The sequence below is a fragment of the Herpailurus yagouaroundi genome, unplaced genomic scaffold, assembly GCF_014898765.1.
Source record: "Herpailurus yagouaroundi ecotype Mexico unplaced genomic scaffold, PumYag 77, whole genome shotgun sequence".
Taxonomy (NCBI): Eukaryota; Metazoa; Chordata; class Mammalia; order Carnivora; family Felidae; genus Herpailurus; species Herpailurus yagouaroundi.
In genome coordinates, this window is record NW_024412388.1 from 36,603,431 (window position 1) to 36,620,068 (window position 16,638).

At 39.2% G+C, this 16,638-nt stretch overlaps 1 protein-coding gene across 11 annotated transcripts in view; it reads left to right on the plus strand.

Moving 5' to 3' along the window:
• The window catches only part of MAST2 (microtubule associated serine/threonine kinase 2), a 221,376-nt gene that overhangs the window by 172,179 nt on the left and 32,559 nt on the right, over positions 1–16,638 (plus strand). For all 11 annotated transcript variants that reach the window (XM_040470078.1, XM_040470080.1, XM_040470083.1 and 8 more), the window contains one exon: positions 15,337–15,412. In XM_040470078.1, coding sequence (XP_040326012.1) covers positions 15,337–15,412 — 76 coding nt within the window. The remainder of the gene's footprint in view (positions 1–15,336; positions 15,413–16,638) is intronic.

The following is a 16,638-nucleotide window of genomic DNA, read 5'->3' on the forward strand; positions in this document are numbered from 1 at the left end:
CTGTCTCTCTCTGTCCCAAAAATAAATAAACGTTGAAAAAAAAAAATTTAGAATAGCATTCAACAGGGGCACCTGAGTGGCTCAGTCGGCTAAGTGTCTGACTTTGGCTCAGATCATGATCTCATGGATTGTGAGTTTGAGCCCTGTGTCGGGCTCTGTGCTGACAGCTCAGAGCCTGGAACCTGCTTTGGATTCTGTATCTCCCTCGTTGTCTGCCCCTCCCCTGCTTATGCTCACTCTCTCTCTCTCTCTCTCTCTCAAAAATAGACAGTAAAAATTTTTTTAAATAAACTCATAAAAAATAGAAAAGGAGTCAACAAAAGTGAGAGGAATATTTATGTTGGTATTGATTTCACATACTGAAATTGAAGCAAATGATCTCATGTATTCAGACTCTCCTCCTTTTGGAACGTGAGCTCCTCTAGCCAGTATGAGGACTGATTTATTTACCTATGACTGAGGAATATAAAAAAATTATAAGGCAGAAGACTTCATTTGAGTTAGACATATATTTTAGCCTAGACATGTATTTTTGCATCCCAGGGGAGCATTTGCTAAAGGGGTTGCTGCACGGTTAAACACTGTTCGTTGCTACATTATTTACAGTGGAAATTCCAGACCTGGGGTAATGGAAATGGAGCAGGCTTGAAACCGTGGGAAGCCACTTAGAGCTTGCTGCCTGGGTTTGGTAAGCCATAGGCCTTGTCAGTCTTTGGGCAATAAAAGAGTACCAAAGCGGGACACCTGGGTGGGTCAGAGGTTAAGTGTCTCTCTGACTTCGGCTCAGGTCATGATCTCACAGTTCGTGAGTTCAAGCCCTCACTGCTGTGAGCACAGAGCCTGATTCAGATCCTCTGTCCCCCTCTGTCTGCCCCTCCCCTCTGTCTGCCCTTCCCCCGCTTGTGCTCTTTCAAAAATAGAAATAAACAAATGAACTATTGGGACCTCATAAAAATAAATAGCTTCTGCACAGCGAAGGAAACAATCAGCAAAACTAAGAGGCAACCAACAGAATGGGAGAAGATGTCTGTAAATGACATATCAGGTAAAGGGTTAGTATCCAAAATCTATAAAGCACTTACCAAACTCAACACCCAAAAAACAAATAATCCAGTGAAAAAAATGGGCAAAAGACATGAATAGACACTTTCCCAAAGAAGACATCCAGATAGCTAACAGACACATAAAAAGATGCTCAACATCACTCATCATCAGGGAAATACAAATTAAAACCACAATGAAATACCACCTCACACCAGTCAGAATGGCTGAAATTGACAACTCAGGGAGCAACAGATGTTGGCGAGGATGCAGAGAAAGAGAATCTCTTTTGCACTGCTGGTAGGAATGCAAACTGGTACAGCCACCCTGGAAAAGGAGTATGGAGGTTCCTCAAAAAATTAAGAATAGAACTACCTTATAACCCAGCAATTGTACTGCTAGGTATTTATCCAAGAGATAGAGGTGTGCTGTTTCAAAGGGGGACATGCACCCCAATGTTTATAGCAGCACTACCAACAATAGCCAAAGTATGGAAAGAACCCAAATGTCCATTGACAGCTGAATGGATGAAGATGTGGTGAATATATATACAATGGAGTATTACTCGGCAATCAAAAAGAATGAAATCTTGTCATTTGTAACTCTGTGGATGGAACTAGAGGGTATTATGCTAAGTGAAACTAGTCAGAGAAAAACAAATATCATATGACTTCATTCATACGAGGAATTTAAGATACAAAACAGATGAACATAAGGGAAGCAAAAATAATACAAAAACAAGGAGGGGGACAAAACATAAGAGACTCTTACAGAGAACAAACTGAGGGTTGCTGGAGGGGTTAGGGGTGGGGAGATGGGCTAAATGGACAAGGGGCATTAAGGAAGACACTTGTTGGGATGAGCACTGGGTGTTATACATAGGAAATGAATCACTGGAATCTACTCCTGAAATCATTATTGCACTGTATGCTAACTAACTTGGATATTAAAAAAAAAAAAAAAAAAAAAAGGCTTAAAGGATTCACAAGTTGAAATGAAATGAAATTTTCCTGGAAAATATTTTAAGTGTTTGTAAATTGTCCACAGAGCATAGGGCAATATTTCAAGTAAGGATGTATGTTTAGGAATTGAAAGAGAATTAAAAAAAAATAGCATAAAAGTACAGATTACAATAGAAAAAAAATAGAAATAAACATTAAAAAAACAAAAAAAAACCACAGCAGTGAAACAGCTCGTCATCAAGCCAGATAAGACAGACCTGTTTCACTTGGGTTTGTCTCTTTTCTCACAGTTTACTGTGTCTTTGGAGGAAGGAAAATGAGGGTGCATGTGGAGTAGTTGTCTAAGTACAATGAGAGTCTTGTGGTTCTGAAATTGATTTTTGTCCTTGGGACAAAGGTCTCACTTTACTGGGCTCAAATCCAGCTGTTCAGTGTGCTCATGGCCCTTCTCCAGAAATCAATAAAACTCTCAAACACTAACTCTCATATTAGAAGACACCACAAGAGCACAGGGGGGACCAGGGAATTGGAGGCATACTGAGCCTGTAAAGTAAAGCTCTCATTGTGTTTAGGTATGTTCCCCCTCAAATTGACTGGGTTATGTGCACTCTACACTGGAACTTTGTAAAAACAGCATAGATCTCTGACCTGGCCTTTTCATCTATAGAAATAAATTTAGCTTGTATAGACCTTATACATTATTTCATAACTATAATGTGAATTCTGTGCATGTTACTAGTGTCTGCTCCTCTCTGAGATGATTGTCTCTTTATTTAGATTCCTGGCAGTTAGAGTTCAGGACTAAATCTTCCCTATGCAAGTGGCTTTGATTGAGAACATCTTCTGCTCTTTTCAGCCTGCCTAGGGCTGTAGACTCTAGCTTTGAGTTAATACGTGTAACATAGTTTGTACTCCATAAATGTGACCTGTCATCATCATCATCTCTCCCCAGATCACTGTAGAAAATCCAGGTGGGCCTCAGACCCAGGGAAGAATTGACTTAAAAGCCCAATTCATGGCTGTAGACTCTCTACTTACCTAGATGTTGAGAAAAGCAGCACTGATTGTTCCATGCAAATCAAACTTCACATTAGATTATATCCTCCAGTCTTAATACATCGTGATATTTGGGTCCACAGGATGTCCTAAGACCCTTCAACTTTAATTTTAAGTCTGGAATCTGTTGAGTAATGTGAGGCCTGTTGACTTGAAAGTAGGTCTATTTATTCCATACAGTTCAATTTATTATTAAATACTTACTATGTGTAAGTAGATTATAACTACTACAAGGTCAGTTTAGTAGGTACTTAGTAATTCTGGAAATAGAACCTTCCTAGTTCGTTGTTGTTGTTGTTTTTTAATTAATAAATTTTGTTTTTTAGAGCAGTTTCTGGGCTTACAGCAAAATTGAGCAGAAAACACAGAGAGTTCCCATATACCCTGTCCCATAGCATATAGCTTCCCCCACTATCAATATCCTGCACCAGAGTGGTATATTTGTTAAAATCGATTAACCTACACTGGCACATCATTATCCCTCAAACTCCATAATTTACATTAGAGTTCACTCTTGGTGTTGTACATGACATGTATCTGTCATTGTATTATCACAGAGAATAGTTTCACTGATGTAAAAACTCCCTGTGCTCTGCCTTTTCATCCCTCCCTACCTCCAACCCCTGGCATCCACTAATCTTTTCACTGTTGCCATAGTTTTGCCTCTTCCAGAATGTCATATAGTTGGAATAATATAGTATGAGACCTTTTCAGATTGGCTCATTTTACTTAGTAATATGCATTTTAAGAGTCCTTCATGTCTTACCATGCCTTGATAGCTCATTTCTTTTTAGCACTGAGTAATAATATTCCATTGTCCAATGTACCACAGTTTATTAACCCGTTCACCTACTGAAGGATATCTTGGTGGCTTCCAAATTTGGCAATTATGAATAAAGTTGTTATAAACATCTGTGTGCAGACTTTTTGTGGACATAAGTTTTCAGTTCATTTGGATAAATACCAAGGAGCTTGATTGCTGGAACATGTGGTTAAGGGTATGTTTAATTTTGTAAGAAACTGCCAAACTATCTTCCAAAGTGTCTGTACTATCTTGTGTTCCCACCAGCAGTGAGTTAGAGTTCCTGTTGCTCCACATCTTCACCAACATTTGATGTTATCAGTGTTTTGGACTTAGGCTATTCTAATAGGTCTGTAGTGGTATCTCGTTTCAATTTGCATATCCCTAATGGCATATGATGTTGAACATCTTTTTATGTTTATTTTGAGAGAGAGAGAACTAGTGAGCGCCTGCACAAGCAGGGGAGGGGCAGAGAGACAGGGAGAGACAGAATCCCAAGCACACTCCACATTGTTAGTGCAGAGCCTGACACGGGGCTCAGTCTCTTGATTGGTGAGATCATGACCTGAGCTGATATCAAGAGTCGGACATTTAACCAACTCAGCCACCCAGGTGCCCCTGAACATCTTTTCATATGCTTACTTGTCGTCATCTTTGGTGACGTGTCTGTTCACATTTTTTGCTTGTTTTTTAATCAGGTTGTTTTCCTATCATTGATTTAAGTGTTCTTTGTATTATTTTGGATCACAGTCTTTTATCAGAGGCCTTTTGCAAACATGTTCTCCTAGTCTTTGGCTTGTTGCCTTATTCTTTTTTGCATAGCAGAAGTTTTTAATTTTAATTTTAATGAAAACCCAACTTAATTGTTTCTTTCATGGATCATGCCTTCAGTGTTGTGCCTAAAATGTCATTGCCATAGCCAGGGTCATCAAGGTTTAGGTCTGTGATACATTTGAGTTTTTATGAAGGTCTATATCTATTCTTTTTGTTTGTTTGTTTGTTTTTTGCTTGTGCATGTCTACTTGTTCCAGCACTATTTGTTGAAAAGATTGTGTTTTTTTTTAATTTGTTTTGTTTTGTTGCTTTTGCTCTTTTGTCAAAGATCAGTTTACTGTATGTGGTTTTGTTTCTGCCTGTCTGTTCTGTGTCTATATTGTTCCATTAATCTGTCTTTCCTTTATCCAGTACCACACAGTCTTGATTACCACAGCTTTATAGTAAGTCTTGAAGTTGGATAGCATTAGTTCTCCAACTTTGTTCTTTTTCTTCAATATTGAGTTGGCTATTTTGGGGTCTTTTGCTTCTCTACATAAACTTTAGAATCAGTTTCTCCACGTCCACAAAATAATTTGCTGGGATTTTGATTGGAATTGTGTTGAATCCATAGATCAAGTTGGGAAGAGCTGACATCTTGACAATATTGAGTCCCCCTATCTATGAATATGGAATCCCTCTCCATTTATGCAGTTCTTCTTTGATATCAAACATCAGAATTTTGTAGTTTTCCTCATTTAGATCTTACACATATTTTGTTGGATTTATAACTAAGTATTTCATTTTTGGGGAGTGGTAATGTGAATGGCAATAGGCTTTTAATTTATATTTCCACATGTTCATTGAGAGTATATAGTAAAGTGTTGACTTTTGTACATTAACCTTGTGTCCTGAATTTTTGTTGTAATAGCTTATTAGTTCTAGGATGTTTTCTGATTTTTTTTCAGATTTTCTCTATAGGCTATCATGTCTTCTGTGAACAAAGACAGTTTTATTTCTCCCTTCTCAATCTGTATACTTTTTATTTCCTTATCTTACTGCATTAGCTAGGACTTCCACTGCAATGTTGAAAAGCAGTGGTGAGAAGGTACCACATGGTGGGAGAGTTTCAAGTTTCTCACCATTAAGTATGATGATAACTGTAGGTTTTTTGTAAGTGTTCTTTATCAACTTGATGAACTTTTCCTTCTATTCCTAATTTGCTGAGTTTTTAAAATCATGAATGGGTTTTGGATTTTATCAAATACTTTTTTTGCATCTGTTAATATGATCATTTTTAAAATGTAAATGTTTTATTTATTTTTGAGAGAGCACAAGCTGGGGAGGGGCAGAGAGAGAGGGGGACAGAAGATCAAAGTAGGCTCTGCACTGAGAACAGTGAGCCTGATGCAGGGCTCAAACTCATGAATTGTGAGATCATGACCTGAGCTGAAGTCAGATGCTCAACTGACTAAGCCACCCAGGGGCCCCAATATGCTCATTTGATTTTGCTTCTTTAGCTTGTTGGTTTGATGGATTACACTGATTAATTTTCAAATGTTGAACCAGCCTTGCATACCTGGGATAAATCCCCCCTTGTAATGGTGTATAATTTCTTTTATGCATTGTTGGCTTTCATTTGCTAATATTTTGGGGGTGGGATTTTACATCTTTCATGAGAGAGATTGGTCTTTAGTTTTTGTCTTGTAATGTCTTTGCCTGGTTTTGGTATTAGGATAATTGTGGCTCATAGAGTAAGTTAAGTCCCCTCTGCTTCTGTCTTCTGGAGGAGATTGTGGAGTGCTGTTATAATTTCTTACTAAGTGTTTGATTGAGTACATCTTCATTAATAGAAGCCTATTCGGATTGCCTGTTTGTTGCCAGAGCTTTGGTAGATTTTGATTTTTAAGGAATTGGTCTGTTTAATCTAGGTTATCATATTTATGGACACAGGGCTGTTCACAGCATCGCTTTATTATCCTTTTAATGTCCATGGACTCTGTAATGATGTCTCTTGTTTAATTTTTCTTTAAAAAAATTTTTTTTAATGTTTATTACTTTTGAGAGAGAGAGAGACAGAGACAGAGAGCAAGCAGGGAAGGGGCAGAGAGAGAGGTAGACACAGAATCAGAAGCAAGCTCCAGGGGCCAGCACAGAGCCCGATGTGGGGCTCAAACTCACAGACCACAAAATTGTGACCTGAGCTGAAGTTGGCCGCTTAACCGACTAAACCATCCAGGTGCCCCTAATTTCTAATATTAGTGATTTCCGTCTTCTCTCTCTTTTTCTTGGCCTAGCTAGAGGTTTGTCCATTTTGTTGGTCTTCTCAAAGAACCAGCTTTTAGTTTTGTTGATTTTTCTCTGTTGACTTCCTGTTTTCAATTTCATTGACCTCTTCTCAAGTATTTATTATTTCATCAGCTTACTTTAAACTTAATCTAGTTTCTTAAGGTGTAGGCTTAGATGATTAATTTTAGATCTTCTTTTCTAATATATGCATTTAAGGCTATGAATTTCTCTCAAAGCTGTGTTTCATTGCATCTCACAAATTTTGGTAAGCTGTATTTTCATTTTCATTTAGTTGAAAATGTTTATCTTGAGGTTTCTTCTCTGACTCATGTGTTATTTTGAAGTGTGTTTTTAATCTCCAAGTATTTTGCCATTTTCCACTTATCTTCTGTTATTGATTACTAGTTTGCTTCCATTGTGATCTAAAAGTAGACATTGTATGATTTCTGTTCTTTTAAATTTGTTAAGATGTGCTTTATGGTCCAGAATGTGGTCTATCTTTGTGAATGCTCCATGTGATCCTGAGAAGGATGTGTGTTCTGCTGTCATTGGATTAAGTAGTCTATACATGTCAGTTATGTCCAGTTGATTGGTGGTGCTGTAGAATTCAACTGTGTCCTTACGGATTCTCTGCCTGTGTATGTAGACATGAAACTGGTGAGTCATGGAATATACTGTGTAAATTTTTGGAATAAGATTAACAGGTCAGTGGGCATGTATGTTTATATGATGTTTGTTAAATATCATCTAATTTTCAATGAGTGTACTGGGATTTAGAGTATGACTTCCTTGAGACTTTGGAGCAAGTCCCAGGATTCATTCCTCTTTACTCCCTAACACTTGCAGGCTCATCACTCCATCTTCCTTGAATCCACTAGGGCTAATTTCATCATCCCTTATTCCTGTTTATATCTGTCACTACAGGAATCCCCTGGCACCCTCCTTTCCTGTATGCTACATTCTTAATTCCTATAAATTCCAGAATATTCCCTGTTTTGCCCCTTTTTCTCAACCCTCTGACTCTTGAAACCCTTCCAATGTACCTTCTGGAATTTATTATCAGCAAAATCTCCTATATGCTCAATCTTGTTCTTTAAAAAAAATTTTTTTTAATGTTTATTTATTTTGGTGGGGGGGGGGCACACTGAGAGTCCAAAACAGGCTCCCAGGTCTGAGCTATCAGCACAGAGCCTGACATGGGGCTCGAACCCAGGAGCCAGGAGATCACGACCTGAGCCAAAGTCAGATGCTTAACTGACTGAGCCACCCAGGTGCCCCTGCTCAATCTTGTTCTAGTGGAATCCTGTGGGAAAGGGAAAGGTTAGAATAAGATTGTCCTACAACCCTCTCAAGTGTTAGCTTTTACCTCTCCCATGGCCTTATAGCATTGGGCCTGAAAGGAAGAGAAGATGTCCTTATCTTTTCATTATTCTCTCTCTCTTTTTCTTAATGCCCCCAAACTTTTAATCTTATACCATTAAATTGTATCACTACCCATCAATGCACCTGTAGTTATCTTAGCTCTTGACTCACTATTACTCTTCAGTTCTAACTCCTGTTATTCTTGATGGTTTGAATACATTCGCTGATTTTTCAGTTCTTAGGACTTTTGGTTGTTTGAACTCTTGTTTTCTAGTGAGCTTCTTCTCCATAGTACCTCAGTTACTTGGACTGTTTTAAACTAATTTTAGTTTTATTCTTCCTACTGCTCTCTAAGCACTACCTCTAATCTTTCTACCTTGTGTCATCTAGAAACCTCATACCCCCAAAAATCAGCATTTGATTCCAGGATCTCCAATCCTTGGGAATTTAAGTTTGGGATGCCTTCTAGACACTGATGGGGATGATTCGGTGGTATTAAGATGGAGAGTACCTGGAAGAGAACATAAGGAGCCAGCAAAATACCTACCCCACCTCTGTGTCCAGTGATATAAAGGGATGTGTGACAGCCAACAGTTCTTATTTGAGAGAGCTGCAGGGGAAGCTGTGTGTCTTCATGGGGGCAGTCAAGTTTTCACCTAATTAAATATGTTAAGGGCTTTACTAAATATATGTCCAGGGTGTTTGGGAGTACAAAAGTAAGGATACTCTGGCAGTTGCAGAACCAGTGAGGAGACCATTGCCATTGTCAAGATGGAAGGGAGTGTTAGAAATGGAGAAAATATATGAATATGAGAAAATTTTATGAGGTTAAATAAGTAGGAATTAGAGTTAGTTATCTCTAGATTTCCTGGTTGTGTGATTAATGAGTAATGATACCCTTAACTTAAATAAGGAGTACTGAAGAGTAGATGAAAGAGAAGGAAAAAGAAGATCCCAGAAACAAATGTATACATATATGGACACTTGATTTATGGTGAAAGTAACACTGGGCCGATTGTATACCATATGGAGACACTGAAAAATTTAACCCTCTTTTTTTTATTGTTTATTTTTGAGAGAGAGAGAGAGAGAGACAGAGTGTGAGCACGAGGGAAACAGGATCCAGAGCAGGGTCTCTGCTGATAATAGAGAGCCCTATGTGGGGCTCAAACCTATGATTGGTGAGATCATGATCTGAGCTGAAGTCAGATGCTGACTGAGCTACCCAGGTGCCCCAGATTTAACTCTTTCTTCACAGAAATCAATTCAGGTGAATTTTAGATTTTTTTTTCTCAGTTTCATTAAGGTATAACTGATAAATACAATTGTAAGCTATTTAAAGTATACAACATGATTTGATATACATTAAATTGTAGGTTTAAATGGTGAAAGTCAAAACACTAAACTTTTAGAAAGTGTGCGGGAGAATATCTTAAAAGAGCATAAAGGGAATATTTTTTAAGAACATAAAGGAGAAGGATAATACATTTGACTACCTTAAAATTAACACTTTGTAGTCATCAGAAAATATTGTGGGGGCACTTGGGTGGCTCAGTCAGGTAAGTATCTGACTCTTGGTTTCAGCTCATGTCATGGTCTCACAGTTCGTGAGTTGGAGTCCCATATAAGGCTCTGTACTGTGTGTGGGGTCTGCTTGGGATATTCTCTCTCTCTCTTTCTCTCTCTCTCTCTCTCTCTCTGCCCCTCCTTTGCTCTCTCTTTCTCTCTCAAAATAAATAAACTTAAAAAAAAAGAAGATGATGATACTGTGAAAAAGCAAGCCACAAAGTGGAAGAAGATGTTATGATGCTTAAAACTGACAAAGGGCTTGCCTTCAGAACCTTTAAGAGAATTCCAGCAAATCAAAAAAATAAAAAATAGTATGACTGAAAAACAGCTAAGAGACTTGAACAGGAATTAGTTAACAAAAGCAATACAAATGGCCAATAAATACATGAAAAGATACTTTAATCTCTTTAGTAATCATGGAAATGCAAAATAAAATTGCAATGAGACTCCATTATGTGGCCACCAAAAATGGCTTAAAGTGACAAAACCAAGTGTAGATGAGTATATGAAACAATGGTAATCCTACAACACTACTGGTGGAAATATAAATTGGTAGAACCGTTTTATAAAAAGTTTGGCATTTTTTTCATATAAAGTTTTTTTTTTTTATTAAAATTTTTTTTTTAACATTTATTTATTTTTGAGACCGAGAGAGACAGAGCATGAACGGGGGAGGGTCAGAGAGAGAGGGAGACAGAATCTGAAACAGGCTCCGGGCTCTGAGCAGTCAGCACAGAGCCCGACGCGGGGCTCGAACTCACGGACCGTGAGATCATGACCTGAGCCGAAGTCGGACGCTTAACCGACTGAGCCACCCAGGCGCCCCTCATACAAAGTTTTAAAGATAGACAAAGTAGAACATAAGATGTCACTTACTTGTATAATTCCATTTCTTTAAAAAAAATTTTTTTTAATGTTTATTTATTTTTGAGACAGAGAGAGACAGAGCATGAACAAGGGAGGGGCAGAGAGAGAGGGAGACACAGAATCGGAAGCAGGTTCCAGGCTCTGAGCTGGCAGCACAGAGCCCGACGCGGGGCTCGAACTCACAAACTGCGAGATCCTGACCTGAGCTGACCTGCCAATCAACTGACTGAGCCACCCAGGCGCCCCTTCATATGAATTTTATTTTTAATTTATTTTAATTTATTTTTGAGAGAGGGAGCATGTGCACACATTGGGGGAGGGGCAGAGAGAGAGAAAGAGAGAGGAATCTTAAGCAGGTTCCATGCTCAGCACAGAGCCTGATGCAGGGCTTGATCCCATGACCCTGGGATCTTGATTGGAGCTGGGATCATGATTGGACCAAAATCAAGTGTCGGCCTCTCAACCAAATGAGCAACCCAGGTGCCCCTCCATTATGAATTTTAAAATCAGCTTACCCAAAAGGTAGTTGATAGAAAAAGGTGGTGCATGAGTGAGGGCAGGGGGCATTAGGAAAATCCTGTGCCTTTTGCTCAATTTTACTATGAACCTAAAATGGCTCTAAAAAATAGTCTATTAAAAAAAAAAGGCAGCTGGGGTTTTGATTGGGTTGTTCTGAACCTGTAGATCAATTAGGGAAGAGAACTGACTTCTTAACAATATTGAATGTTTTTACACATGGTATATTTCTCCATTTATGTAGGCCATTATTAATTTCTCTTACCATTTTAAAAAATATTTTAAATTTATTTTTTAAATTTATTATTGAAGTATAGTTGCATTAATGTTTTATTAGTTTCAGGTTTAAAACATAGTGACTCAACAATTCTGTACATTAACGCTCACCATAACTGAAGCCACCATCTGTCACCAAACAGCGTTATTATAGTATTGATGATATTCCCTGTGCTATACTTTTCATCTCCATAACTTATTTATAACTGGAAGTTTGTACCTCTTAATGCCTTTCTCTTAACGGTGTTTTATATAGCTCTTATACACCTTTTGACACATTTATCCCTAAGTATTCATGTTTTTATGCAATAAATGCTAGTGTTTTTATTTTCACTTCGTGATTACATAAAGTATAGCTATAAAAATAGCTAGCTATAGCTAGCAAATAGAAATATAATAGATTTTTGTATATTGTCCTTGTATCCTGTAGCCTTGCTAAATTCATATAAGTAATTTTATTATAGATTCTGTCAGATTTTCTAGACAATCACGTTGTCTATGAATAAATATTATTTTATTTCCTTTCTGATCTCACTGGTTATGCATATATACATATATACATAAATGTTAAAAAATGGTTGTTGGATTTTTATCAAGTGCTTTTTCTGTGTCTATTGGGATGATCATATAGTTTTTGTCAGCCTATTATAATGGTGGGTTATATTGATTTTTCCTTATTTTAACTAACTTGTATTCCTGGAATAAATATACTTGGTCATAATGTATTACCCTTTTCATAATTGTTGGATTTGATTTTCTGAAGTTTCATTAGGAATGTATGCATATAGGGGTGCCTGGGTGGCTCAGTCAGTTAAGCATCTGACTCTTGATCTCAGCTCAGGCCATGATCTCACACTGGGTTCAAGCCCTGTGTTGGGCTCTGTGCTGGTGGCTCAGAGCCTACTTGGGATTCTCTGTCTCCCTTTCTCTCTACCTCTCCCCCACTTGTGTGCGTATGCTCTCTGTTAGGATCAGGCGTAAGGCAGGGTAAAGATAGGAGTCAGAGGCTAAAAAATTTTAGCAAAGGCTTTATTTGGGAACGAAGGTCTCAGGCGAGGTTCCGTGACTCAGGGAGAGAGAGAGAGGAGTCAGGGAAGTTGTGCCCAGGTGTGGTGGGGTGGGGTTTTTAAGCTGCTGCGGTTCCAGGTTTAAGTCCGGGTGGGCCTTTTTCTCGTCTGGTCGTGCTGTCGCTTGGTGATTGGTTGACCTCCAATTCGTTCTGGCACGCTACTAGGGGCTTTTAGTTGGGTTGCACTGGCAAGATGGCCGTCCTCTACTTGGGACCTCTACTGTGGTTCTAAGGACATCCTAACACACTCTCTCTCTCTTTCAAAATAAATAAACTTAAAAAAAAAAAAAAAGAATGGGGGTACCTGGGTGGCTCAGTCAATTGAGAAAGATTTCCTTAACTGGTAGAATTTATCAGTAAGATATCGGAGATTGATGTTTTCCTTAATAGAGTCTTTAAATAAACTAAGAATGGAGTCTTTATCCATTCATCCATTGATGGACATTTGGGCTCTTTCCATACTTTGGCTATTGTTGACAGTGCTGCTATAAACATGGGGGTGCATGTCCCCCTTTGAAACAGCATACCTGTATCCCTTGGATAAATACCTAGTAGTGCAATTGCTGGGTTTGTTACGCCTAGAATTCGTGATCCCCAAAGACCACTAGGGAGCCGAGTCTGATGTAAAAGCAAAAGAGCCTTTATTCGAGCTAGCTCGAGCTCAATCCCCTGCCTGCACCTAGGCAGCTGTGAGATACCAGGGAGAGAGAGCGAGTTTCAAGAGGACAAAGGTTTTATTGGGGCCTAGGGGCAGTTGGCGAGGTAATGGCTGTGGCCTCAGCCGATTGGCTGGGGAAGGGTCCGAGTCCTGTTAGGCAGGTGGGGGGGGGGGGGTTACTCAAGGGGAGGAGGTGTGGTCAAGGTGAAGGACACAGAACAAGATGGAGTTGGCCTGCGTGGGCCCGCCCTTTCAGGTTGTAGGGCAGTTCTATTTTTAATTTTTTGAGGAAACTTCATACTGATTTCCAGAGTGGCTGCACCAATTTGCATTCCCACCAGCAGTGCAAAAGAGATCCTCTCTATCCACATCCTCACCAACATCTGTTGTTGCCTGAGTTGTTAATGTTAGCCATTCTGACAGGTGTGAGGTGGTATCTCATGGTGGTTTTGATTTGTATTTCACTGATGATGAGTGATGTTGAGCATTTTTTCATGTGTCAGTTGGCCATCTGGATGTCTTCTTTGGAGAAGTGTCTATTCATGTCTTTTGCCCATTTCTTCACTGGATTATTTGTTTTTGGGTGTTGAGTTTGATAAGTTCTTTATAGATTTTGGATACTAACCCTTTATTTGATATGTTGTTTGCAAATATCTTCTCCCATTCTGTTGGTTGCCTTTTAGTTTTGCTGAGTGTTTCCTTCATTGTGCAGAAGCTTTTTATTTTGAGGAGGCCCCAGTAGTTCATTTTTACTTTTGTTTCCCTTGCCTCCGGAGATGTGTTGAGTAAGAAGTTGCTGCGGCCAAGATCAAAGAGGTTTTTGCCTTTCTCCTTGAGGATTCTGATGGCTTCCTGTCTTAAAATTAGGTCTTTCATCCATTTTGAGTTTATTTTTGTGTATGGTGTAAGAAAGTGGTCCAGATTCATTTTTCTGCATGTTGCTGTCCAGTTTTCCCAGCACCATGTGCTGAAGAGACCATCTTTATTCCATTGGATATTCTTCCCTGCTTTGTCAAAGATTAGTTGGCCATACATTTGTGGGTCCATTTCTGGGTGCTCTATTCTGTTCCATTGATCTGAGTGTCTGTTTTTGTGCCATCTAAATATTTTAAGTAATCTCTACACCCAATGTGGGGCCCTAATTCACAACCCTGAGATCAAGAGTCACATTGCTCCACTTACTAAGCCAGCCAGGTGTCCTGAGAGTGGCTTTACATAATCGTCGCAGAGGTGCTGTGTGGGGAAGTGAGTACAGAAGTGGGAGGCAGACAGAGATTGGCAGAGTAGTCAGCACATAATGGAGTATGGTACTTGGTTTGACATGGCCCTTTGTATAGAGACACATTGACAGCTTCTGCCATCTAGGAGCTTCTGAATACAATCCCCCAGGTGGGAGTTAGACCAGAGAAGTATGGCAGTCTTAGGTCCAAGAACTGTTGTAACTAGTGCAAAGGTAACCATAGTTTTGTTCAAACCTTCTGTCTGTAGGTTAGCAAGTTACAGGGGACATGTGAAAACTAATAAGGGAAAATGGAGTTAATTCCTATACTGTGAGGAAGTTGGGCATGCTTTACAGACTTGGCCCTTGTGTATGGTCTTTTTTAAGGAATGTTGCTATCCTAAGTCCTCACCAAAGAACTTAAGTTTCTCTTAAGCATGCATTTTTCTGGGTTAGCTTTGGATGCAGTGTGCGGAGATATATGTGCAAGAGACTTTTAGACCAGGAGTCCTGTTGCCCTTTGAGAAATGTTTGAGCATTTGTCCATGCCATCTGCACCAAATGAGTTCTTTAAGCTTTTGGAAAGTTGGGGTAACTTGACTAAGCAGATTGGAGCCTGAGGTGTTCCTAGGAGGGCAGGAAATTGACAAGTTGCCGCTGGAACTAGAATGGATGCCTGAGAGACATAGATGGTTACAGGCAACTTGGGAACAAGGAAGAAACCTCTGGACTACCAGACTTTTACAAAGAGAGAATCATTAAACTAATGGTAAGCCTGAAAACATAACTATATGAGTGCTAATTGCCGATACTAGGGGGAGATTTCTTCCCTAAAGGTTGTCACAGTCCTCAGAAACAGACCTCGTATAGGCTTTCTTTTCCTTTTCCCACCCACAGGTAACAGTCCTTTGGATAGTCCCCGGAATTTCTCTCCAAATGCACCTGCTCACTTTTCCTTTGTTCCTGCCCGTAGGTAAGTTGATAGAAAACCTCCTCTGTGACAAACATGTGTGGCATTTGCATGGATGTCAGTTAAATGTTGACTTCTTCCTTTGAGGTACTGCCCTTCAAGTGTGTTACCTGGGCAGTCAGCCATCAAAATTCCTTCCCTGCTTTCCTCACCCACGTCATAATCATCTTGTTCACGCTTTGCTTTCTAAAAAGCCCTAGTATTTGCATTTAGTTTGGATGGACAAGTAGATATAAGAAGTGTGGATTTATTTTTACAATCCTGAACACAAGTCTCTGGTTTCCTGAGGATATGTTCCAAAACATTATACTCTTGACTGAGAGCTATCCTAGTGCGATCAATGAGAAAATGGCCTCTCCTCTCAGAGGGACCCAAGGTTTTACTCTTACTCCTCTTACTCAGCTAATTCTGAGGAGCTGAAAGGATCTTTCCTGGGGGATAAAGAGATTACGGAGTCTTCACTTATCCTCTCATGAATTTAGAAAGATTTGTTGCATTAAAAGGCCATGCTTATATTCCTCCTGGCATTTCACCCTCTGGAAGTGATACAAACTTATTCCTGGAAGTGGTAGCAATCCTGACAGCCCAGCCCATTGTCAGGGCCTCTTGAGAAGTACTGAGCTGATTGAGATGAGTTCATCCAAACTACATACCATGGCTCCATATAAAATGGAAAAAGCCTTACTTTTCAAAAATTTTTCTAAAATTCTTTCTTGGCAGAGTTCATGTTCTCTGGTTTTATTTTTTATTTTTAAAAGTATTTTTGGTTAGAATCAGCATTTGGCATTAAGTCCTCCAGAAAAATCATGGCTCCAGATTTGGAACCTTTAGTGGACACAGAATGATATTTGCAGCTTGAGGCCAGAACAGTTTCTATACTTAGACTCCTTTTTAAAAAGAGATAATAGAAAAAGAGCACATTCTTCGAAACAGCATTAACTCACCATTCAAATGAGGACCCAGAAGAAATCCACCCCTTTCCTCTCCATGATTCTCTATAGCTGAAAAGGACATGGATAGGTTGGGAAAAATGGATAGCTGACTTGGGTGCTCCTCCTGACCCAGTTGCCTTATTCAAAACAAATATCTAAGTTTGTCCGGTGGACAGATCTCTCCTACCTTGTGTAACTTAAAATTAGTTACCCAGGCATCTATTTAGGAGCATTTCCAGTATAGTAATATGCTGGATTGATGCATTTGTTTTCCTAGTCCAGCTGGAAAGTGTTTCT